Below are 23,485 nucleotides of genomic sequence, written 5' to 3'. Positions count from 1 at the left end.
TTCCTCACTGCGAGGTCTCCGAGTTCTGCGAGGTTTGCGGGTTTTTCTTTGAAGTCGAATTTTGGTTCGTTACGCTGGTATTGCGACTATATGTAATTTTCTGAAGGTGTACCGGCTTCACTGCAATCATGAAGTTACCATGAGGGAACGGTCTAATCACTCTATAAATCAGTATCATGCCCGCAAACTCAAAACCCGCAAACTCGCAACCCGCATGCGAGGTCCAGTGTGGGGCGGCCTTAAGGGTGCAATCACGTCGTGCGTGTGCCGGGGACAGCGGCCTGACGTCGAAAGATAGGACTCACGCGCTCGGGGACTGACGAATGGCTTCACACAGATTGCTCATCAATGGCGTGCTGAGTGTCTCGGTCACCTGATCGTCTGATCGTAATATTCAAAGAACTTGTTCATGAAATCGAGAGCAATGTAGGGTAAGACAGAACATTGGTCCCGACAATATGCTCTCACTAGGTTCCTCTCCATCCCATTAAAATGTTTTTTATCAAATGGCTGCTACTAAGGTGACTTACTCGCGCCGTGCTGGTGGTCTGAGATTTCCGTATCGCGCTGGAGAGAGGGGGCGTTTCACGCTCTCCCCCCCCCCCCCGTCTAATTCGGCTCCTGGGCCACGTAGCGACACGCGGTAAGCGCCATTCGAAAGAGCGTCAAACATGACTGTCACCATCTTGGTGATTCGCATAGCCGCTACTTCATCGTAAGCAAATATTTTATTGCGACAAACACCTTAATACCAGCCAACAGGTTACAATAGACACAACAAATATATACACAGGTATCTACAGCTAACATTGAGCTAAACACGATTCATCTGAGCACTGAGCTACACCGCGAACGAGGTAAGGAACCAGCCCTGGGCCAGCCAGAGGGTCACGGCTCTGAGCGAGACCTTGTGCTACAAAATCTGCCCTCATCTCCTGGTACATTTTTGTATACCTTGCCAGGTGAGTTGAAATGCGGCTGCTGGGTTTTCTGGGTGACGGCGCGATGTCATGGTAGGTGTATGAGATGGTCATAGTGTGTCGTGGATTTCAGGCACCGGTGGTGATGTTGGGTTGGGTTGAGCCGGTGATAGTGGCAGGGTGAGGGTGTGAGAGACCCGGGCCCGATTGCTGCGGGCCCTCCCTGTTCCATCTGTTGATGACATTCGGCTATTTCCTGGTAAGGCGCCTCGACAGTCTCATATACATCGTCATCAGCATCATCTTCCTGGCCGTGCGCACACTCTTCAAGCGCTTCCGTTGGCGGAGGTGGCGGTAAAGGCATAAAGGAGACGTGCTGGGCTCTTCTTTCTGGATATGTTACACGTGTGTTGTGTGTTCCGGCGGGCCCTGCACTGGCCTGGTTTGTTGGAACACCTTGATCTGGTGTGTGAGAGTTGATGTCGACTGGCTCCACTACCTCGTAAACCGGCGCGCCGATCGGTCGAATTGAGTCTTTCCCGTGAGTAGGACGAGTTTCAGGGGATTCCAGCAGGGCTCTCGTGACAGTCTCTGTCATTTGATGGAGTCCGACATCTCGCGAGCGACGGCGAAATCTTGTTCGTCTACGTCGGCCTTCATTTTGTCCTTCAGCACGCGACCGTTGTTTAAACTGACGTCGAACGAAAAATGCGATGACGGCTAGCACCATCAAGACCGCGACAGTGATGGTAGCAACTGGGATATCCTTGTAGGTGTAGCCAGTGCGGACCTGATCCAAGACATCGCCGGACGTCTGGTCTCTGGTCTCGGGGGTCGTTTGTTGGTCCTGTTCATTTGATTCACCGGCTGTCTGAGGCGGCAGTAGCGGCCCGCCTCGCAGTGGCGGCCTGCCTCCTCTGAGCAGCTTGGTCGGATTAGTGGGCGGCGGGATGGTGGTGGGCTTAGGACAGAACTCCTGCAGGTAGTGGTCCAGTGGCGGCCGTCTGTCCTTGATCACACAGAGAGGCTGGTGTTTCCAGAACTTGTTCTCAGAAGATACATCTAGTCCCAGCGCTGTCGCTATGTCGCACGTACAGGGAATGTCCAATGTCAGGTCATGCATTGTTATCTTCTGGGTCTGGTCGAACTGCAGCGAACCGTTCTGTGGATGTTTTATGTGGAGATTGTCTAACAGAATCCGGTGGTCAGCTGTGCCATTTCCCTGCATCACCCTTAGCGAGCCGAAGGCTCCCTTTTGCAGAACATCAATTGTGCAGTTCCTGATAGTGATATCGTTGTCTGCGCGCACCGTAAGTGCTTCCTCTGACGCTTCAGCGATAGTGCTGTACTCAATGGAGAACTTGGTAACATTCAGCTGCAGTCCTTCCTTTGCTATTGTTCCGAATTTGTTGTTCTTGATTTGAACATTCCCAACGGTCCCGCAGATGCCCGAAGTTTCGATCTCGTCAAATTCGCTGTTTTCTAGAATCAGCTCAGTCATCCCTTTGCAAGCTGAAATGCAGTGCTTTCTAGTTCGATTGATATGCGACGAGTTCAGGGATAAATATCCGATCCTGCCCCCGAATGTGTATTCACCGCATGTTTCCATGAAAACGTCTTTTACCTTTAGCTTGTAAATGTTTGCCTCGATACCATCCGGCTCAATGTTGAGGTACTTCACTTTTTTCAACTCAGCCTCCGTCATTCTCGAGTTTCGGGACAGTGCACCTGAGTGTATGGTGAGGCTTTCGATGTCTTCGATCCATGTCTTGTGCACTGTGACATTTGACGTGAATGCTTGCTTTGATATCGTAAGTGATTTCATATTCCACATGTCAATTTTTTCTATCAGAGAATCATCGCTGAAGGCGCTTTCATGAACAGCCAGTGATCGTATTCCGCTGAATGTCAAGCTGCGAAACTGTGCGTTGGCAGTGGAAAACGGTAACAGCTGGCAGTCATCCACATCTGTTATGGTGATTCTGGAGTCTCCTCTCCAGTCTTCGAATGTACTTGAATGCAGCTGAAGATTCGTCACTGCTGTTATCCTCACCGTGATCCGTTCGGGGTTGCCGCCACGCGCCAGAGACCTGGGCAGCAGGATCAAGGTGTTGACGTTGGTGATCTCTATGTCCTCCAAAAAAATCAGAGAGGAGATAGAGTCCGCACCGATCGTTATGGTCTCAGCATTGGCTATTTTGATTTCTCGTACACCTCTTGGAAACGACGCTGCCGTGATGTTTATCTGGAATGGACACACGAACCATCTGTCATCATCATAATCATCACCATCATATTATCTATGACTATTAAACATGTTATATTTATTTCATATCATTTTATTATCACTTTCATAATTATTTTATTACACTTCTTGTTATCTTGTTATTGTAATTTTTGTTATTTGTGTTATTTGTTTATTTGTTTAGTTTTTTATTCTCATTTAACGTACCTAACCGTCTTCACCTACCTGTTTCAATGGCCGGTTTTTCATGTCGCAGATTACTGACTCGGAGGTCTGACATTCTTCCCGTACAACAAACTGACAGTTGGACTCTCGGCAGTCGGTGGCGGAGACCACATGCCGGCCGACGGTCAGCACAATGATGAATGAGATCACTGAGGGGATAATCCCCATAATGGGTAGCTATATTGAGTTACGGACAAGGGTGGTACCGCGTTCATGTTACTGTAACTGCGGTACGGCGACGAATGACTTGCAGCGCCTGTTGCACAGAGATTGCTTATCAGTTGTTGGACTATCTTGTTTGCTTTTAGGGGCGTTCCAAAGGTGGGCAGGGCATTGAAACAGAGCACGGAGTTCAGGACGGGTAGGACGGCCGGAGGTCACCCGTCATCGTTCATTCAATCATCTCCAACGAACTGAGGGTCCGCGCTGAGCTATGAAGACGTGAATAACAACAATCGCGTACGTCTGTGACTTGACTGGGACGGCGGTTCGACTCCAAATGACCTGAGGGCGGCCATTGCAGCGGTGCTAGTTGCTACACAGATTGCTTGTCACAGTCCGTGGTGAGCTGTCATCGGTTGGCTTGTTGACACATTCAAGAGGTGGGCAGGGCTTTCGAGCAGGACGGATTAGGACGCGACAGGACGCCCGGTGGTCATCCATCATCGTTCATTTAACCATCGCCATCGAAATGAGGGTCCACACTCCACAATGAGCTATGGAGGCATTTGCTGTGACAAACGTGTGTGACCGGAACGGCGGCCTGACGCCGGTTGACGCTGGGCTTAGACGCTCCGAGACTACCGCGCAGCCTCACACAGATTGCTTATCAACCGTGCATGTTGAGGTGGCCTGACCGTCTAATCGCACGTTCAAATATGTATAAACCCACGTGCAGAGTGGCTTACGCGGTCTTACATTTAAATGAAACAATACGGGTGCATTCGTGAAAAGGAGAGCAGCGGAGGGACGAGCAGCTTGTCATTCATCCATCCACCCATCCCACCGACTCTAGCCATCCCTCGCCACGACCCTACCCACCGGCCTCATACTCACTTATCTACACTAACTACTCCCAACTAACTACATCTAACAACCCTCTCCCAGCTAACAGCCCTCTCCCATCCCCAAGGGCAGAGGGATAGGGAAAGGAATGCTATGGTCTGGCAAACCTAAGAAGGAATGGATAAAGTGCTGCGGTCATTGCTGCATGCAAAATGCATGTGCATTTATATTGTGAGAGCGTATTTTCTCTCACAACTTTTGACACACATTTCTCCAAGCCATACATTTCAAGTGCTCGAAACACGTGCAAAGTGATTCAAGCGCTTTGACTCCTTTCTTTCTTAGGTTTGCCAGACACACTCACCCTAGTCTCACACACTGTCATAGTCATAGTCATAGTCTCCCACACTCACCGAGGCCGGATGGCTGCGGCACGGAGAAGCCGGACAGTTTGAACGGGGTGCCGGCGGCCGCCTGGGAGGGCTGTAGCTCGGTGTGGCCGCACATGGCCAGCGAGGCCAGCAGGAGCACCAGGTTACGGGCGGCGTCCGTCGACTCGGGCGCCAAGTCCTGCTCCAGTCTGAGAGAGAGAGGGAGGGTGAGTTTCGGGAAACGATAGCTCGTGGAAGAGAAAAGAAGAACGAGCGATCTGACGGAGGGAGGGGGAGAGGGGGAGTTTCGGAAAAAGACAGCAGAGACAAGCGGAAGGAGCGGTATTTCGTGGCGGATATTTTAAGACAAAATGATCGCGGAGAGATCGATTTTGTTCCATTTGCTGGAATGGAAAGCCCAAGACGTAATCAAAACAGCAATTTATCTATTTCAATCTGGTGAAAGACATGCCTGAATCGACAGAAATCATGCGAATCTCAGCCGAGTAACGAATTTCAGACCGCCAAAATATTGGAACAAATCTTTAAAACTTAACCATCCCCTTATCAGGCGAGGCTGCTGGGTAGGAGCTTCACCAATCACCAACTAGCACCCACTACATGAATCAGCATTCAATGCACCTAGAAGTGTCAACCCATACAGATGGCTCTGTAGTCGCAACAGTCGTCAGAGCCGCAACAACCAAGTCGCATGTCAACTACATCCAACGCCGCAAGTTCTTACTTGAGCAGGAACTCGCCGAGGAAGATGTAGCCCTGGCTGGAGCGGAGGTCTGCCAGCAGCACCTGCGACACGTCCGCAGAGTCCTTGAGGAAGCAGAAGAGGCTGACGAACATCTCGACAGTCTCCAGGGGCGGCAGGTCATCCGCCGCACGCATGTTGTCCACGCACAGACTGACGCAGCCGTTATCTGAGAGAAAAGAAAAATGGAGTGAGTGAGAGAGAGGGAGGGGAGTGGGGGACGGTGGGAGAGAGATGATGAAGGGGGAGTGAGTAAGAGGAAGAAGAAAAATAGTGGGAAGAGAAGAGATTGGGAAGAGTTAGGGAGAGACGTGAGTGTGGGAGACGAAAGAGTGGGAGAGATAGAGGGACAGGAGAAGAGGCAGGAGAGAGAGAGAGAGAGAGAGAGAGAGAGAGAGAGAGAGAGAGGGAGAGAGAGAGGGAGGTAGAGGGGGAAATGAAAGAGAGGGGGTAAAAGGGCAAGCTGACGCTTGCAGACTGCAGGCGGACAAGCCAAGGTTAAATGGACGATTCCCTCAGAGATTTGATCAATCGCGACGAATTGCAGTCGGTTGAGAAACACCGCTGCCACCCGTCTGCAGATTGTTCTGAATCTGCAGAGGCGCCGAGTCTCGCTAGGAGCAAGGCTAGGTTGGAGAGAGGAAAACAATGACGGGGATGCTGGCCACCATCCGCGTGGAGTTCGATGCATTATCATAAGATATTATGCGTAAATTTTTACGAGCGAGCGCTAAACGTAAAGGGAGTCTTTTCAATTCAACAGAATAAAACTCGGTGAGAGCGGCCCGGGCAAGGCTTTAACGCTTTTGAAAGTTTCATAAACTAGATATGTTGTTGCTATGTAGTCAGTGTTTTCTATATCACCCTCACTACTAAGCTTTCTATCATCCTCACAACGAAGCTATGTCATTAAGCATACCCACTGCGTATACAAGTGGTCGTATTCTATACCACACTCACTGAGTACACATACATATGGCTGTCGAATCTATAACACACTCACGGTGTATGTAGTTTTTTATGCAGAGGCTCGCAATACATGACGGGGTCACAGTGCGCCGCGACAGCCGGCCGACGACGCTGAGTGAGGTGCCGCTGCGCAGGTCCTGCCGCGGCGCTCCGGACCAGCGCGGACATCAGGCATAGTTGATGCCTGACGGCGTTGTATCCCCGACACTCACTGTGTATAAAGTTTATCGTGTTCTATCCCCGATACTTACTGTGTATGCATTTGATGGCGTTCTATCCCCGATATTCACTGTGTATATAGTTGATGGTGTTCTATACCACACTACTGTGTATAAAGTGGATGGTGTTCTATACCACACTCACTGTGTATATAGTTGATCGTGTTCTATACCATACTCACTGTATATAAAGTTTATCGTGTTTTATACCTACCACACTCACTGTGTATAAAGTTTATCATGTTCTATACCACACTCACTGTGTATATAGTTGATGGTGCTCTATACCACAATCACTGTGTATATAGTTTGTCGTGTTCTTTACCACACTCACTGTGTATATAGTTGATGGTATTCTGACTGAGCCCACTCCTGCTCAGACCCATCAGCACCTCGCTGGCCGATTTCCGCCAGCTGACGTTGTGGGCCGGACATGATGACGTCATTGCCGAGAAGAGCAGACTGAGGTCGTCCCGTCGGGCCAGCTCGTCGGCGGCGCAGGGACTCGTACAGAGACGGCTCATCAGCTGACGGCGGACGGGCGTGACGTCATGAGGGGTACAGTGTAGTAGTGTGGGGTTTGGGAGGGGGTGGGGAGGGGGAGAGGAAAGGAGGGCCCACACACAGAAAATGTGTGAGAAACCAAGAGGAGATTATGTTCTGAACGACAGCATGTTTGCTAAGAATAATAACCAGGCTCGACTCGGAAGGGGATGAAATGGGGAAAAGGAAGAACAGGGGAGAAAGGTTACGAAAAAAAAACAAAGTTTTGTTTGTGTTAACAGGCGAGAAAATGCACATTGAATACCAATCCAAACCATGATTTGTCAATAAAGAGCAAAGCGGTACAAAAATAATGTCATCAGAAAAAGCAATCCTTAAAAGTGATCCCTTTCTGGCTAAGAGCAACTGAAACTGCATGAGAGCTGAGGTCAATTTAACAATTTAAAAATGGCGTCGTTTTGTCAATAAGGACAGCAAACAGATTGATACGCACGATGGCACTGCACCAGCACTGATTTAACAAAGCCCTTATCAACAGCCTTGTTATCATGATGCACATCGTATCAGACACTGAATAGGTTGTTGCACTTGCTCACCTTGTACATAATCAGCTAACGCAAAGGCACTACCTGGTCTGACAGGTGTTGAGCAGTGATTGACATTTGGCCAATAGTAAACGCTGACAGGGATGTGCATTTTTGTGATCTTGCTTACAAGCTACACCATTCTTAGTTTCCTGGCGTTAGAGACATATTCTCTCACTTTATCACAGATAAGTTGATTGTAAGTCAGAATGCAGGTAAGAGCTGATAATATAATAAAAGTTCAGAGTTAATCCGGCCTCGACAAACACTGTCTCAACTACAAAACACTTCTTTGACTGGGCAAATAACTCCCACCCTACCAAGCACTTCCTCCCCTAGACAAACACTTACCACACTTGACAAACACCGACTCACCTCGACCACAAACACTGTGATTGTCTCACCTGAACAAACACCTTCTGCAGCAGGTTCCTGCTCTCCTGCGGGGTGATTTCCGTGCCGGCCGCCACGTCGGTACCCAGCTCGGGCAGGTCGAAGAACAGGTACAGACACTTGACCAGCGTGGAGGGCAGAGCTGCGGCCACCATCGACTGGAGAGAGAGAGAGAGAGAGAGAGAGAGAGAGAGAGAGAGAGAGAGAGAGAGAGAGAGTGAGAGAGAGAGAAAAGAGAGAGAGATAGAAAGAGAGAGTGAGAGAGAGAGAGAGGGGGGAGGGGAGGGGGAGAGTGGGTGTTATGGTGTGGTGCACTGTTTGACAAATCACTGTCGGATATTGAGATAATCGGTACCGTATCGGTAGTCGTTAGCGTTTGAAACACATTCCTCTTACCTATCCGACTAAATCTCCCAGATCAGGAACAGCTCACGTCCGGTACCACAGTCCATAATCAGAGCACCCTTACCCTTACCACAGACCAGCGCACGACAGTTCAACTTCCGGATCGCCATACCCGTACGACGGCCCAGACAATTTAGGATCCGGATCTATTTACCAGTACGACAGTATCTAGAGTCCGCGTTCCGGATCTATTTACCTGTACAACGGTGGGTCCGGCCGAGCTGAGCAGGTTCAGAGTGTTGAGCAGCATCCATCCGTTGGAGGACTCCTCCGCACTGCCCATCTCCAGGTAACTGTGCAGTGAGAGCCAGGACGTGGTAAATTTAGCGATGGTGAAAGGCCCTCGCCCTTTCATTCCTGCTTCCCTGTGGCCGATATTCTTCTTCAGTGTTCGTGCTCAACAACAGCAACAGTTCTTTACCCTCTCTACCAACCCTCCCCCAGACCTTCTCTCCCAGCCATCCCGTACCAACCTCCTCTCCCAATACCTAACCCAATGTTTAATGATCATGAATGAATGAAGCAATCTGACTTGGCAATCACTCTCACAATCCACTTCAGAGCGCTAATATCTCACCTCAAGACGAGGACGAAAGTCCGACAACCCCTGCCTTTCTCACCTGATGATCTCACAGCTGGCCAGCGCAGTGTTCTCATTGAAAGCCCGCCGTCTGATTTCAGTGACCATCAGCTTCGTGGCAAACTCGCTGAGCTGGACGCACTGAGGGAACCGGTCCCAGATCTCCTGGCCGGAGGAGCCGGCAAATACCTGGCGTGGGAGAGAGGAGGTAAATAACAGGGTGAGAAGGGAGAAAGAGGGATGAGGGGAGCGGGTGAGAAATGGAGCAGAGGGAACAAAAGGGGAGAGGGAAAGGGAGGGAGGATTGGATGGGAAGAGAGAGCGATGGGAAAAGGGAAGAGCATGAGAGAGGAAAGAGAGAGAGAGAGAGAGAGAGAGAGAGAGAGAGAGGAGAGAGAGAGAGGAGAGAGAGAGAGAGAGAGAGAGAGAGAGAGAGAGAGAGAGAGAGAGAGAGAGAGAGAGAGAGAGAGAGAGAGAGAGAGAGAGAGAGAGAGAGAGCAGGTTGTGTGTGAGAGAGAGGGGGGAAGGAAAAGAGAAAGCAGAGTCAAGAGAAAGGAGAAAGGAGAGAGGGGGAAAGAGGGACGAGAGATGGAAGATAAAAAACAAATCTCTTCAAAATGTGGAGCAGCATTGGTACTTTTGATAGGTATCAGGTATACCTATGTAAGGTGTTTATGGTTTAGCCTGCTGCTGAGGTGTGCAAACATGCCTTCTTAGCATCTGCACTGTCATATTCACTGTTGAATTGTCTTCAAAAAAAGAAAAACGAGAAATCCCAGGCCATGGCTCTATTCCAGCCATCAAACAATTATGACTTAAATTCATCCCATAAAAATACAAAAATAATTATAGTTAAGCACACAAAACCATAAAGCTATAGGTCATTTACCAAACTTATGAAGTTGAACTATCGCCATTGCTAGACTAAGTGATCATTCCACCCTTTCCCTCCATCCCACCCACCCTACCTTGCAGAAGAGAGGCAGCATGCTGTACAGCTTAGCCTCCCTCTCCGGCTCCGTCAGCGGCTGTGGCGGCCTGACGTACTCAGCGTACAGTTTCCGCAGGTGGGTGAGGCTGAGCGCGATCTGCTGGCTCATGACGGCATCCTCCGGGGCTGAGCCGCCAGAGCCCCAGAACTTCTTCATGATGTTCATGGTGCTGATCTGTGAGTTAATATAGAACATATTGAATCATTGACAACTTCAATGCTTCACCACAGCTGGGCCCAAAATCCTCCAGGACCCTGTTCAAGTGTTCTGCACTGCCACAGCCCCAATGGCTGGGGGGCTGAGCCTTATTGGAGCTGCGGCAGCTGCAGACACTTATACAGGGTCCAGGCATTTCAATATTCATAACTGTACCATTCACAATACATTCTGAGCCACTTAGCACAAGCCACTCGGAGTACAACCCCTGGAACGATTCTAATTTCTAGCCCGTGTCAAATTGTAAGATACTCCCAGCACTAAGGACAAAGCGGCCACTCAGCGCCACAGAGCAGAAACTTATGGGTAGCACATGTGAAGCCCTATCCGGAGCCTACACACTGAAACCTCAAAACGTGACAATACATCTTCATATTGCTTTACTGCCAGTGCCACGCTCCAGTCCGCAACTTGATCACAAGTGGATCGCATTAATTTAAGGATAATTTTTAGATAAATGATGGTATACCCATGCATCATTATTTAATTTCATGATAAACACAAATGTCCATAGAAACAAGAATAACAGGGCCGGGGTCGAAAGTCGCCCTGCTTTTTTGCGTTGGCTTCGGCCAATTAGAAACGACAGAATCGGTACATACCCTTGATTTCTCGTTCACAGAAATTTATCTCGACTTATCTGAATGATCTGAATCATATTTGCAACGAATTATAGTGAAATTACCACAAATTCACGACCAAACATGCGAAAAACAACGCCCAAGGCCATTAAATCCCCGAGGCGGCAGAGCGCAAGATTTGTAAGCAAACCAAGGATGGTGAAAATAGCTACGTAGATCACGTCTGTCAATTAAGCAGCAACGAATATCAGCCTCACAGCAGCATATTTCGGGGTCTTTCGATTTGGCTGAAAATCGGCATACAGGGCCTCCTAGATGCACTGATTCCGAAAATATACCTCTTTGGGGTGGTATTTTGCACCGTTAACGAGTTAAAGACCAATTAACATTTTAACGGGAAACGGCGGGGTCTTTCGATTTGGCTGAAAATCAGTATATAGGGCCTTCTCGATGCGCTGATTTCGAAAATGTGCCTCTTTTGGGTGGTATTTTGCATCGTTAACGAGTTAATGATCCGTTAACATTTCAGCAGCATATATCGATTTCAGCAGCAAATTTTCGGGGTCTTTCGATTTGGCTTAAAATCGGTGTACAGGGTCTCCTCGATGAGCTGATTCCGAAAACGTACCTCTTTGGGGTGGTATTTTGCACCGTTAACGAGTTAACGACAATTAACATTTTTACAGGAAACGGCGGGGTCTTTCGATTTGGCTAAAAATCGGTATACAGGGCCTCCTCAATGCGCTGATTCCGAAAATGTACCTCTTTGAGCTGGTATTTGCACTGTTAACGAGTTAACGATCCGTTAACATTTCAGCAGCATGTATCGATTTCACTTAGTAAATTTTCGGGGTCTTTCGATTTGGCTGAAAATCAGTATGCAGGGCCTTCTCGATGCGCTGATTTCGAAAATGTGCCTCTTTGGGGTGGTATTTTGCATCGTTAACGAGTTAACGATCCGTTAACATTTCAGCAGCATATATCGATTTCAGCATCAAATTTTCAGGGTCTTTCGATTTGGCTTAAAATCGGTGTACAGGGTCTCCTCGATGCGCTGATTCCGAAAAGGTACCTCTTTGGGGTGGTAACTTGCACCGTTAACGAGTTAACAACCAATTAACATTTTAACGGGAAACGGCGGGGTCTTTCGATTTGGCTAAAAATCGGTATACAGGGCTTCCTTGATGCGCTGATTCCGAAAATGAGTCTCTTTGGGGTGGTATCTTGCACCGTTAATGAGTTAACGACCAATTAACATTTTAACGGGAAACGGCGGGGTCTTTCGATTTGGCTGAAAATCGGTATACAGGGCCTCCTCGATGCGCTGATTCCGTAAATGTGCCTCTTTAGGGTGGTATATTGCACCGTTAACGAGTTAACGGCCAGTTAACATTTTAACGAGAAACAGCGGGGTCTTTCGATTTGGCTGAAAATCGGTGTGCAGGGCCTTCTCGATGCGCTGATTCGGAAAAGTTACCTCTTTGGGGAGGTATTTTGCACCGTTAACGAATTAACGACCAATTAACATTTTAACGGGAAACGGCGGGGTCTTTCGATTTGGCTGAAAATCAGTATACAGGGCCTCCTCGACGCGCTGATTCCGAAAAGTTGCCTCTTTGGGGTGGTATTTTGCACCGTTAACGAGTTAACGACCAATTAACATTTTAACGGGAAACGGCGGGGTCATTCGATTTGCCTGAAAATCGTTATACAGGGCCTTCTCGATGCGCTGAATCCGGAAATGTGCCTCTTTATGGTGGTATTTAGCACCGTTAACGAGTTAACGACCAATTAACATTTTAACGGGAAACGGCGGGGTCTTTTGATTTGGCTGAAAATCGGTATACAGGGCCTCCTCGATGCGCTGATTCCGAAAATGTACCTCTTTGGGGTGGTATTTTGCACCGTTAACGAGTTAACGGCCAGTTAACATTTTAACGGGAAACAGCGGGGTCTTTCGATTTGGCTGAAAATCGGTGTACAGGGCCTTCTCAATGCGCTGATTCCGAAAATGTACCTCTTTGTATTTTGCACCGTTAACGAGTTAACGACCAATTAGCATTTCGAAAGACCCCGCCGTTTCCCGTTAAAATGTTATTTTGTCGTTAACTCGTTAACGGTGCAGAACACCACCCCAAAGAGGCACATTTTCGAAATCAGCGCATCGAGGAGGCCCTGTATACCAATTTTCAGCCAAATCGAAAGACCCCGCCGTTTCCCGTTAAAGTGTTATTTGGTCTTTAAATCGTTAACGGCGCAAAATACCATCCTAAAGGGGTACATTTTCGTAATCAGCGCATCGAGGAGGCCATGTATACTGTTCTTCAGCCAAATCGAAAGACCCCGCCGTTTTCCGTTAAAATGTTAATTGGCCATTAACTCGTTAACGGTGCAAAATACCACCCCAAAGAGGTACATTTTCGGAATCAGCGCATCGAGGAGGCCCTGTTGTATACCGATTTTCAGCCAAATCGAAAGACCCCGAAAATTTGCTGCTGAAATCGATATATGCTGCTGAAATTTTAACGGATCGTTCACTCGTTAACGGTGTAAAATACCACCCAAAAGAGGCACACTTTCGAACTCAGCGCATCGAGAAGGCCCTGTGCACCGATTTTCAGCCAAATCGAAAGACCCCGCCGTTTCCCGTTAAAATGTTAATTGGCCGTTAACTCGTTAACGGTGCAAAATACCACCCCAAAGAGGTACATTTTTGGAATCAGCGCATCGAGGAGGCCCTTGTATACCGATTTTCAGCCAAATCGAAAAACCCCGAAAATTTGCTGCTGAAATCGATATATGTTGCTGAAATATTAACTGATCGTTAACTCGTTAACGGCGCAAAATACCACCTCCAAGAGGCACATATTCGAAATCAGCGCATCGAGGAGGCCCTGTATACCGGTTTTTAGCCAAATCGAAAGACCACGAAAATTTGCTGCTGAAATCGATATATGCTGCTGAAATGTTAACGGATCGCTAACTCGTTAACGGTGCAAAATACCACCCCCAAAGAGGCACATTTTCGAAATCAGCGCATCGAGGAGGCCCTGTATACCGGTTTTCAGCCAAATCGAAAGACCCCGCCGTTTCCCGTTAAAATGTTATTTGGTCGTTGACTCGTTAACGGTGCAAAATACCACCCTAAAGAGGTACATTTTCGTAATCAGCGCATCGAGAAGGCACTGTACACAGATTTTCAGCCAAATCGAAAGACCCCGCCGTTTCCCGTTAAAATGTTAATTGGTCGTTAACTCGTTAACGGTGCAAAATACCATCCCAAAGAGGCACATTTTCGGAATCAGCGCATCGAGGAGGCCCTGTATACCGATTTTTAGCCAAATCGAAAGACCACGAAAATTTGCTGCTGAAATCGATATATGCTGCTGAAATGTTAACAGATTGCTAACTCGTTAACGGTGCAAAATACCACCCCAAAGAGACACATTTTCGAAATCGGCGCATCGAGGAGGCCCAGTATACCGGTTTTCAGCCAAATCGAAAGACCCCGTCGTTTCCCGTTAAAATGTTATTTGGTCGTTAACTCGTTAACGGTGCAAAATACCACGCTAAAGAGGTACATTTTCGTAATCAGCGCATCGAGGAGGCCATGTATACTGATTTTCAGCCAAATCAAAAGACCCCGCCATTTCCCGTTGAAATGTTAATTGGTCGTTAACTCGTTAACGGTGCAAAATACTACCCCAAAGAGGTACATTTTCGGAATCAGCGCATCGTGAAGGCCTTGTACACCGATTTTCAGCCAAATCGAAAGACCCCGCCGTTTCCCGTTAAAATGTTAATTGGCCGTTAACCCTCGCCGGACCTATTGGTTTTCTACATACGCGCCGGCCGAGGGGGGGGGGGCGGGTACGACCCCCCCTCGCCGTTTCGCCCCTGGTGGAGCTAGCGCGTCGCGGAAAAAACGAGCGTGTGCGCCGTTACGAGACACAGAGATTGGTACAGGGACCCGCAGTTGCTTCTGTACACACTAGTATTTCAGCGTATTCTTTGCCTGTGACACCGTTGGAGGCGAATTGGGAAATGATTGTGTGCTTATTAAAACCACCATCTGAAGGGCTTTAAACTGATGTGCTGCTTTCCTAATTCAGTGAACTTTTTATGGCTATATCAGCAAAACATTGTTTTCAGCGCTTTTTCCTGCCCCATTCCTTCTGAAACCTGGAACCGCTTATTCCATTTACTCCTGCCATCTGACGACGGTCGTGCTGACTTCTAGTTCCGGCGCTAGTTACTGCTCCAGTTTTGCACCCGGCACAAACTCAGGCGGCACCGGGCCGTGGCTCGACCAGGCGGAGGGTCGGACCGAGCCGACTGCCTGGGGCGCGGTTAGATCGGACGCCCTGCTGGGGAAGGGGACGGGAGTGAGGGGGAGGGGAGAAGGTGGTCACGTGGTCCGTCCAAGCTCGCAGACGGCCTGTCCTGCGCCCAGCCATGTTCCGTGATCCAAAATGGCACGAGAGCTGTGGAATGCCTGGAGGAGACGCTTCGAAAGCGAACTTCAGCATCACTAATTTACCATATTCTGTGGAGATAAATGAATATTATCTTAATGCAGAAAAAAATTATATGCCTAAGCTGCATAAGCTGTATCTTTTTAAAAGTTGTAAATAGGATTATTTTTAGGGACAATTATAGGTTTCGTATACACAGTGAATTGTGTTACATTAAGCCGTTTCGCTGTTATGGTTACTAACTGAAGAGTTATCCTTTTTTCACAGGGAATGACAATGCAATGACAATACGAATGAAACCAGACGTTTCGCACAAAAAAGTGCCTCCGTCAGTGGCAAGAAATAAGTAATTAGGCATACCTACATGTTTTCTTTCGATAAAATCGATGAAGTAGTTATCTTTATTTTTTAAGATATATTTTCAGCAGTTTTTAAGCACATCATGGAAGCTTTTAAACATTTTTGTATTTTATCGGCAACCCGGCTGGCCAGACCGAGACGGTGCCGCATATAGTTCTCATCGATGTTAAACCTATCACTTATTTTTTCTCCACTGACGAAGGCACGTTGTTGTCCGAAACGTTTGGTTTTATTCGCTTTGTTTTTATATTGTCATTGTCCGTGAGAAAAACATACTCTTATGGACTGGTCTCAGTTCATGTAGAAATTGTTGCATATTCATCAACACAGATAAAATGAATATTAGCCCTTACCACACATTAAAGGGACCCTCCCACCTTAACATTAGATTTGAGTTGAGATAGCCAAAATGGGGTCCCTGGCTCACAATTACCGGTTTCGGCACTCACAACATCGAGAAATGCCTTAAATCGGAAATATTGAATTTCAAAATTGCAGCATTTTGATTCAGAGGGGCTAATGGTTAGGAATACCCCTCTGAATGTGCGACGTCAGCGCAAATATCTAACGATTTTTAAATGTTTGACTAAAACGTTTTGTAGCACGCGGTGGTATATACTATTTGCGCGCAACATCTGCCGCAAACGCCGCACTTCTAGAATAAAGTCGCTAGAAACAGCGGAGATCCCAAAAAAGTAAACAAAAGTAAAAGTCTAATATCTTGAAAACCGGTGAATATTTTTCGGTGAAATTTGGTAGATATTCGTTTTCGCTCTTTTTTAATCGAGCGACATCACCTTCATGCCAATTCATAAACTTTTTTGAAGGTGGGAGGGTCCCTTTAAGTAGAGGTAAGTAGACCACGCCCCCTGTTTTTCACCAATAAATCGCGGCAAAGCGAAGGATTGCGACGATTCTTTGGTGCCCTGGAGTTAATCAATTTTACAACTTCCCGGAAAATTAAATAGCCCTTATCATTTTTGCATCTTGTCATCAATCAATGTCATTTTGCATACTCAATTTTAAATCCCTGAACCAAATTACCTTTAACCTGTGATTATTTTTCTCAAGATCATGTCAGGCCAGAATAGCAATTGAAAGTCAGTGCACATCTTCTGTGTGTTTCCATAACCGTTTCGCGATTAGCAACGTGAAAACATGTGAAATATACTATCTAATGTTTGTCTCATTGATTGTTGTGGGTGCCAAGGTCACGTGAAACTCAGGTTAAGGTCATTTACTTGAAATGATCTCGGTTAACTTCCTTAAATTTACACCTCTTTACTGTGGTTTTTAGGAAGTGTTGGTTTGAAATTTTAGCACTCATTTTAGCATTTGAAAACTAGGCATACTTAGGTATCAGTTATAGTGCCTATGCAATACTTTGCAAGGCTGTAAGTGCTGGTTAACATTCTATGGAAAGCCGGCAGAACGCCTAATGGGTGATCTGGCGTGACCCGTCCTACCCCAAATGCTTTGATACATCATCTTTGATCAAAGCAAGTGCAAATTCGGAGTCAGAAGCAAGCCAAGTCCCAGCAAACTTCACTTGTATAAATTCTAGCAGGACCCAATTTTCCGTGCTTTTGGGTTATTAACCTGATCTGGGAGGTCAACCAGTGACCTAGGATCTCAGCATTGACCAGGACATAAAAATAATTGGCTTTCTCTCGTCAGCGATGACCAGGCCCCTCAAATCATCGGATTTCTCTCGTCACGAGCAGCTCGCTCTTTTTTTTATTTTTCAGCGAAGCTCTGGCTATTTTTATCAAGGGCCGAATGGCTGAGGGTTTCTACGCCCCTCCGCTACATGTAAGACGCTGAAAAGAAATGCCTAAGTGGGTGAGGGTTAAATATCGATTGGTTTTCAAGTGCCAAAGCCCGAAGCACTTTAATTTACTTCGATAGCAGTTTTTAAGACCAACGAGCTCGAATACTATAACTTCTTGAACAATGTAAGCACCACATAAAATGAATCGTAAGAGAAGCGGCTCAAGATTAAGGAGCTATGAGACACTTAATAAAAAACGGCATAGATTAGAAACTGCACCTAACTTGTACTGGTTTTCAAACCTTTTCGTTGCAGACTGGTAGATTAAATTTTAGGATTGATTTCAGCTGATGCTCAAATGGAGCTATTCATTCGTTCATTCATGCGACCATCCAATTCCATTCATAAAAGAAGCCAGTGACAAAATTGTTCATTCTAGATAAGTGTGAAATACAAACTCAATAAAAGTTTAATGATACGGCAAATTTGACAGTTTTTATAATGAACAGACAAAACACTTTAACAAATCAAAGTTGAGAGCCCCAAATAGGGGAGAGTGAGGTAAGATGAGCCAAGGGGCAAGTTTAGCCACCCCATGTTTCTCAGCTCCTATGGCGCTAATTGACTTGAGCTTCCATGTGCCGTTCGCTTACGATGCTGCAGTCTTTCACGTGAGACGGCAACGTTCTCATGCGCTCAGCACCCGGTAACATGTGGTATCGCCCCTGATAACTAAGACATGTTTTGCCTTTAAAATGAGATGGTTGTTATCTGCGGTGATTTGCGGTGCATGGTTATTTTCCTTAGCGGGTGTCATTAATCGAAAATGGCCACGGGTGGGGCAAGATGAGCCATTTTCACCTGGGGGAAGATGAGCCGGATAAGCCATTGTTGTCTCCGCTGTCGAAAACCAAACTGAGCTGCGCTTGTTTCTGCTGAATAAAAATGGTAGGAAATTGTTTTTCTTTGTTGATTACACAAGTTGTAAGTGATTTGCAGATTATCTGAAGGATAAAATGATGTCTTCCGTGATAGAAAACTTGACGAGCTATTGGAAGGCTTAAACAGTCACTTTTTGATGGAGGGAAAAAACTTTGCCATAAGTATCTATGCCATGGAGTAAATAAAAGAGTCCACTCTTCGCCGCGCCCGCGAAAAGAAAAGGCTCGCTTTTCTATCCATGCTCAACTTTCCCCACGACGTGTCTCAACTTACCCCGCCCATGAGGTAAGATGAGCAACGTGCAAGATGATTTTTGACGTAGCCTTTTCAGTACAAAAATAAGCGGTATGAAACATTTCTGGCCACCATTACATGCGCAAATCACCACTCTGTCCGTCCAACCCGTAAACGCAGAAAAATGATCAGTAAGTTAGCCTGTAGCTTACGAAAAACAAAAAGCGGCTCAACTTACCTCATTCTCCCCTACGTAACACAATTGAGGGCATTTTTTAGGCCATCACAGTATTTGTCAACAATTGTTGTTTGGGGGACTGGGGAGGGTGGTTACTGGCTCATAATTTGTCCCCCCCCCCCCCAAAAAAAAAGATAGAAAACGAAACCGATCATCCGCGAAAAGAACTATTGAGCTGGAACCAAGGTGACGAATCGATTTATAGGTATGCAGGATGACTAACGATGCCACTTTTTGACTTCTTGTGTCAAATAAATTCCATAAATTCCTATTTGACATTTTGCAACAAACGTATACTATTTGGCGCGACTAGCCTCATAAATGTTCTGAAACTAAAACCGTTTCTTCGCAATTAACTTCAACCACGTCATCCCAGCTTATGCACGACAAAAATAAAATAATGCTTCAGGATCACTGGCCTGAATTCCAATGCTTAAAGTTTACTCAAAACCGGTGTGGCTGAGGCACTCTTCGCTACATCTCGTGACGGCCACCATTGTGTTGCATTTTTCGGTAAGCTATAAGTTAATAAGGAAAGGATTGGTGAGTGGGTTGAAAACAGCCCTCACCCTCCACCGCCCCCTCCCCCTCCTTCAACATAAGTAACCGAAAGATCTGGCGATAGTTTATCCACCTCCGCTGCCGCCGCGCTGCGAGGCCTCGATTCGTTCGGTATGTGGCTTCCTGAGCGGTCCTCCCCGGAGGCAAGGTGAAAGGTCATGGCCTGTATCAGAAATTTATACATTGCTGAATATGTTTTATAGTTCTTCCAAGGCCTTGGACACCGTTTTATTATATCGGATAAGCATTGCACTTTCTTGACAATCAATACATCTAAAGAAAACTTGAACATAATCTTATACTGCGGCAATTGTAGTTCTGCTTACGGTTGCCTCTTTATGATACGGGCCACCACCACCTCCACTGCGCTGGAGCTCAGGCGTTCTACCCCTCCCCGCTACGGACCGGCCCTCGGGCTAGGTGTGTTAGTACTGAGCGCAAACCTGTAGTAGTCACGTGACTTTCATTCACGTAGCGGGAACGGAAGCCATAGGCGATACCAAGGACGGGCTCTGGGGAGGCAACCGGGGCAGAAAAATAGCACGATTGTAGTTTTGGAAGAATATCTGTTGCGGTAAGAGGAATTATACAAAACATACGTCCTAGGACCAAACATGTGTTATCCCTCCATACTTTGCACTACATTTCCTTTCTCCAATGGCCAGCACTTAGGAAATAATAGCGCCATTCTAAATTGGTAATATATGTGTACAGTAGCAACTGCGGGTCCCTGTACCCGATTTTAAGGTCCTAGGTCAACCGGTGACCTCTGAGGTCAGGTCAAGTGCCCCAAGGTACGGTTCAGTTTTTGGTGGATAACTTCGCAAAAAACGGCCGCAGAGCGCCGATTTTGGCAGCATCGTGTTCGTCTCGCTCAGGCGCGTCGAATGATATGCTTTTTGTCCGGGTCAGGTCAACTTGGGGTGTTGACCTCAGGTCAAGGTCAGGTCAGCACCCCCAGGTCACGAAGTTGGTTGAAAGGGGTCATATCGCATATCATTCGATTCGGCAGGTCTTCCTGAGTCCATTGGTGGCTTTCCCGACTCGCTAGCTCAATTTGATCAAGAGTTATTGACGAAAAACTAATATGACCTTGATGACGTCATAAATGACGTCACGCAAGGTCAACATTGCAAAAGCGACGCATCTAACCTTGCAAGGAGTGCATAAAATCACGATTCTGTGTGCTTGAGATAGTTGGAGATCGTTCCCGGCGCCAGAATGGCAGTTTTCATTTTTCCCCATTGACTTATAATGGTGAGGTCACGAAAATGACCTGACCTCATATGACCTTTAGGAAAAATCCTAGATATACAAGTTGTGGGACTCATAATGGATACTAGATCCTGAAAGTTTCATTTCCCTGTGACATCTCCTCTGGCAGTGAAGGCGTTGCAAAGTTGCGACATCTGAAGACCGTGCAGAGGTTCACTTATGACGTCATAGGTCAGTGACCTGACCTGACCCAAAAATGCGGTTGGTGTCAAAAGATGCGGCTTGGATCAAAGATCAGGTATGCCAAGTTTCAGCTCTCTATCGCCAGCGTGTTCGGAGCTATCGCGAAAAAAAACCCTATGGCGGCACCCGCCCCCCCCCCCTCGGCCGGCGAGGGTTTTAACTCGTTAACGGTGCAAAATACCACCCCAAAGAGGCACATTTTCGGAATCAGCGCATTGAGGAGGCTCTGTATACATACAGATTTTCAGGCAAATCAAAAGACCCCGCCGTTTCCCGTTAAAATGTTAATTGGTCGTTAACTCGTTAACGGTGCAAAATACCACCGCAAAGAGGTACATTTTCGGAATGAGCGCATCGAGGAGGCCCTGTATACCGATTTTCAGCCAAATCGAAAGACCCCGAAATATGCTGCTGTGAGGCTGATATTCGTTGCTGCTGGATTGATAGACGTGACGTACGTAGATCCTTGCGTAGATATCTAAAACGCAGACCAGTAGCGAGGGCACATACGCAGCGCATTGAGTGCTATGGAAAAAACATATGATCTTGGAAAAAGCATGCCATTACATTTCGTCTCGTGTGTTCACAACCAAAGAATTACTTTCTAGATGAGATGATCTTTAAGATGAAATGGCGTGCATGTTAGAGTATTGAATTTCACAAGTTTGAAAAAAACGGTGGGGCATTTTCTGACCCTCAGGCCCTTAATTTTGGCTTTTGGTGGTCAACACCTCTGAGTCTGAGACCTGGACAACCTAACTTAGCCCTCTACCTATGACTGACCGACAGATGATTCAAATGATGCCCCGAAGCTTCTACATTGCTCTTTTTCCACTCTCGGTCTCTCTCTCTCTCTCTCTCTCTCTCTCTCTCTCTCTCTCTCTCTCTCTCTTTCTCTCTCTCTCTCTCTCTCTCTCTCTCTCTCTCTCTCTCTCTCTCTCTCTCTCTCTCTCTCTCTCTCCCTCTCTCATCTTTTCATTTTCAACGCTTACCTAATCAACACACCGCACATGTGTCGAAACAATTTAGACCCACTGATGCGTTTATTTTGAAGTACAGGAAGCTTGATACGTTTATTTTCCCTTCAAATGCTCCGTCCAGCCTCAGACCTGTATGTACAGCAGCGCCACACTAGAGACAGAGGACAATGCTTTTCAAGTATCTCTACTCCCCACCTATTGCTCAGGGATCTGGCACACAAAACTAGCATGATCTGACTGGCAGTCCCCCGAGATCCACTGACCAGAAGTGTACCCGTTGATAATGGCGCACTGCTCGCCCTCACTGGCCGGCTGGTTGTACCCCCACTGGGTGAAATTCGTCGGCGATCCATCGACCCAATCCCACCCCATGTAAGACCCGGGCCGCCTTAGGCCTAGCCAAGCCTCTCCATAGCCACACACGGTCTCCGCCACAAACGCGTTCTGCTCTAGATCGTGGACCGAGGCGAGCGTGGAGTTCTCCTGGATGAGACCGCAGGCGTCCAGGGCGTCCGACCAGGTCCAGTAGTGGTAGACAAAGCGGTAGCAGGTGCCCTTGCTGGCGTGCCATTCTTCGGAGGGGCAGCCAGCGAGTGATGGGGAGGTGAAGACGGTTACCAGCAGGAGAAGCGGCAGGACGGCCATGGTGGAGACGATGGGGAACTCTAACCTGAAACGGGGGTGATAGCAGTGTGAAATGACTCGTTGATATAAAATGACAGCAATCGTCAAACATTAACTGTCCGCACCATGTTTATTACAACAGCATGAACTCGGATGGACTCATAAAACTCGTTTGCATGGCACATTCTCGAACATTCATGACATAACAACTAGATAAGTTCGTTAAGCCCTAATAACTCTCAATATCGGTCGACAAGATGGTTTAGGCATTTGCTGCCACAGCGAAATAAGGAATCGAAAATTGTGCATACAACGCACTCGTAACTTTCGCCATGTACCGCTTCCACCAATGTAATTCACTGCCGTTTTCAGCGATAATGCGTAACGACGTCTCATAGTTCCGTCTTACCTGTTAAATCAACAAACCTCCCGAGACCTGCTCGCTCAATGAACAGCGGCGGTCCGTCAAACAACTCTGCACGCCGCGAACTCATCTTGCCTGTCGCCCGATGTCTCGACTCGTTATCTGGCCACACCAAATGACGAAAGTCGTCTGCGATTTATGCCACCTGACGGTTTAGCTGCAGTGCGGAAGTGAGGACTGGGAGTGCAGGGGTCAGGGAAGGGAGAGGTCAAGGTCACGGCCCACGGGCACCGGGACTGGAGGGCATAGAACGGCACAGGGTACCTACATCAGGGAGCAAAATTCGATAAATGATATTTTCAAATTTAATTAAGTACCAAATCAGTCAATCGAAGTTCATTGAGATTTAGCATGCAATGAACAGAAAACACATGGAAAAGCTCGGGCCAGGTTTATTTCTCAAATACAAAACACCGTCACAGTTTCTGTGCCACTCTCGATTTCTGC

At 47.2% G+C, this 23,485-nt stretch overlaps 2 protein-coding genes across 2 annotated transcripts in view; both read right to left on the bottom strand.

The window, feature by feature from the left end:
• LOC122394235 (WD repeat and FYVE domain-containing protein 3-like) overlaps positions 1–11,132 on the bottom strand; it is a gene marked incomplete at its 3' end in the record, with an annotated part of 39,406 nt that extends 28,274 nt beyond the window's left edge. The window contains exons 1-8 of the mRNA XM_043390972.1: positions 10,993–11,132; positions 10,151–10,348; positions 9,223–9,371; positions 8,799–8,895; positions 8,209–8,355; positions 7,051–7,243; positions 5,512–5,698; positions 4,809–4,975 (exon numbers count right to left, since the gene is read on the bottom strand). Of these exons, the coding sequence (XP_043246907.1) occupies positions 4,809–4,975; positions 5,512–5,698; positions 7,051–7,243; positions 8,209–8,355; positions 8,799–8,895; positions 9,223–9,371; positions 10,151–10,339 (1,129 nt within the window). The remainder of the gene's footprint in view (positions 1–4,808; positions 4,976–5,511; positions 5,699–7,050; positions 7,244–8,208; positions 8,356–8,798; positions 8,896–9,222; positions 9,372–10,150; positions 10,349–10,992) is intronic.
• Positions 11,133–22,034: 10,902 nt separating this feature from the next.
• On the bottom strand, positions 22,035–23,472 carry LOC122394230 (lectin BRA-3-like). The gene is made up of 2 exons (XM_043390965.1): positions 23,024–23,472; positions 22,035–22,660 (listed from the first exon to the last, which is right to left on the bottom strand). The coding sequence occupies exon 2, from the start codon at positions 22,633–22,635 to the stop codon at positions 22,186–22,188; it is 450 nt and encodes a 149-aa protein (XP_043246900.1). The 5' UTR covers positions 22,636–22,660; positions 23,024–23,472; the 3' UTR covers positions 22,035–22,185.
• Between the last annotated feature and the right edge of the window lie 13 nt (positions 23,473–23,485).

The sequence above is a fragment of the Amphibalanus amphitrite genome, unplaced genomic scaffold (genome assembly GCF_019059575.1).
Source record: "Amphibalanus amphitrite isolate SeventyFive unplaced genomic scaffold, NRLGWU_Aamphi_draft 000581F_arrow, whole genome shotgun sequence".
In the NCBI taxonomy this organism is placed as follows: domain Eukaryota; kingdom Metazoa; phylum Arthropoda; class Thecostraca; order Balanomorpha; family Balanidae; genus Amphibalanus; species Amphibalanus amphitrite.
This window is presented reverse-complemented; position numbering and strand designations above follow the sequence as displayed.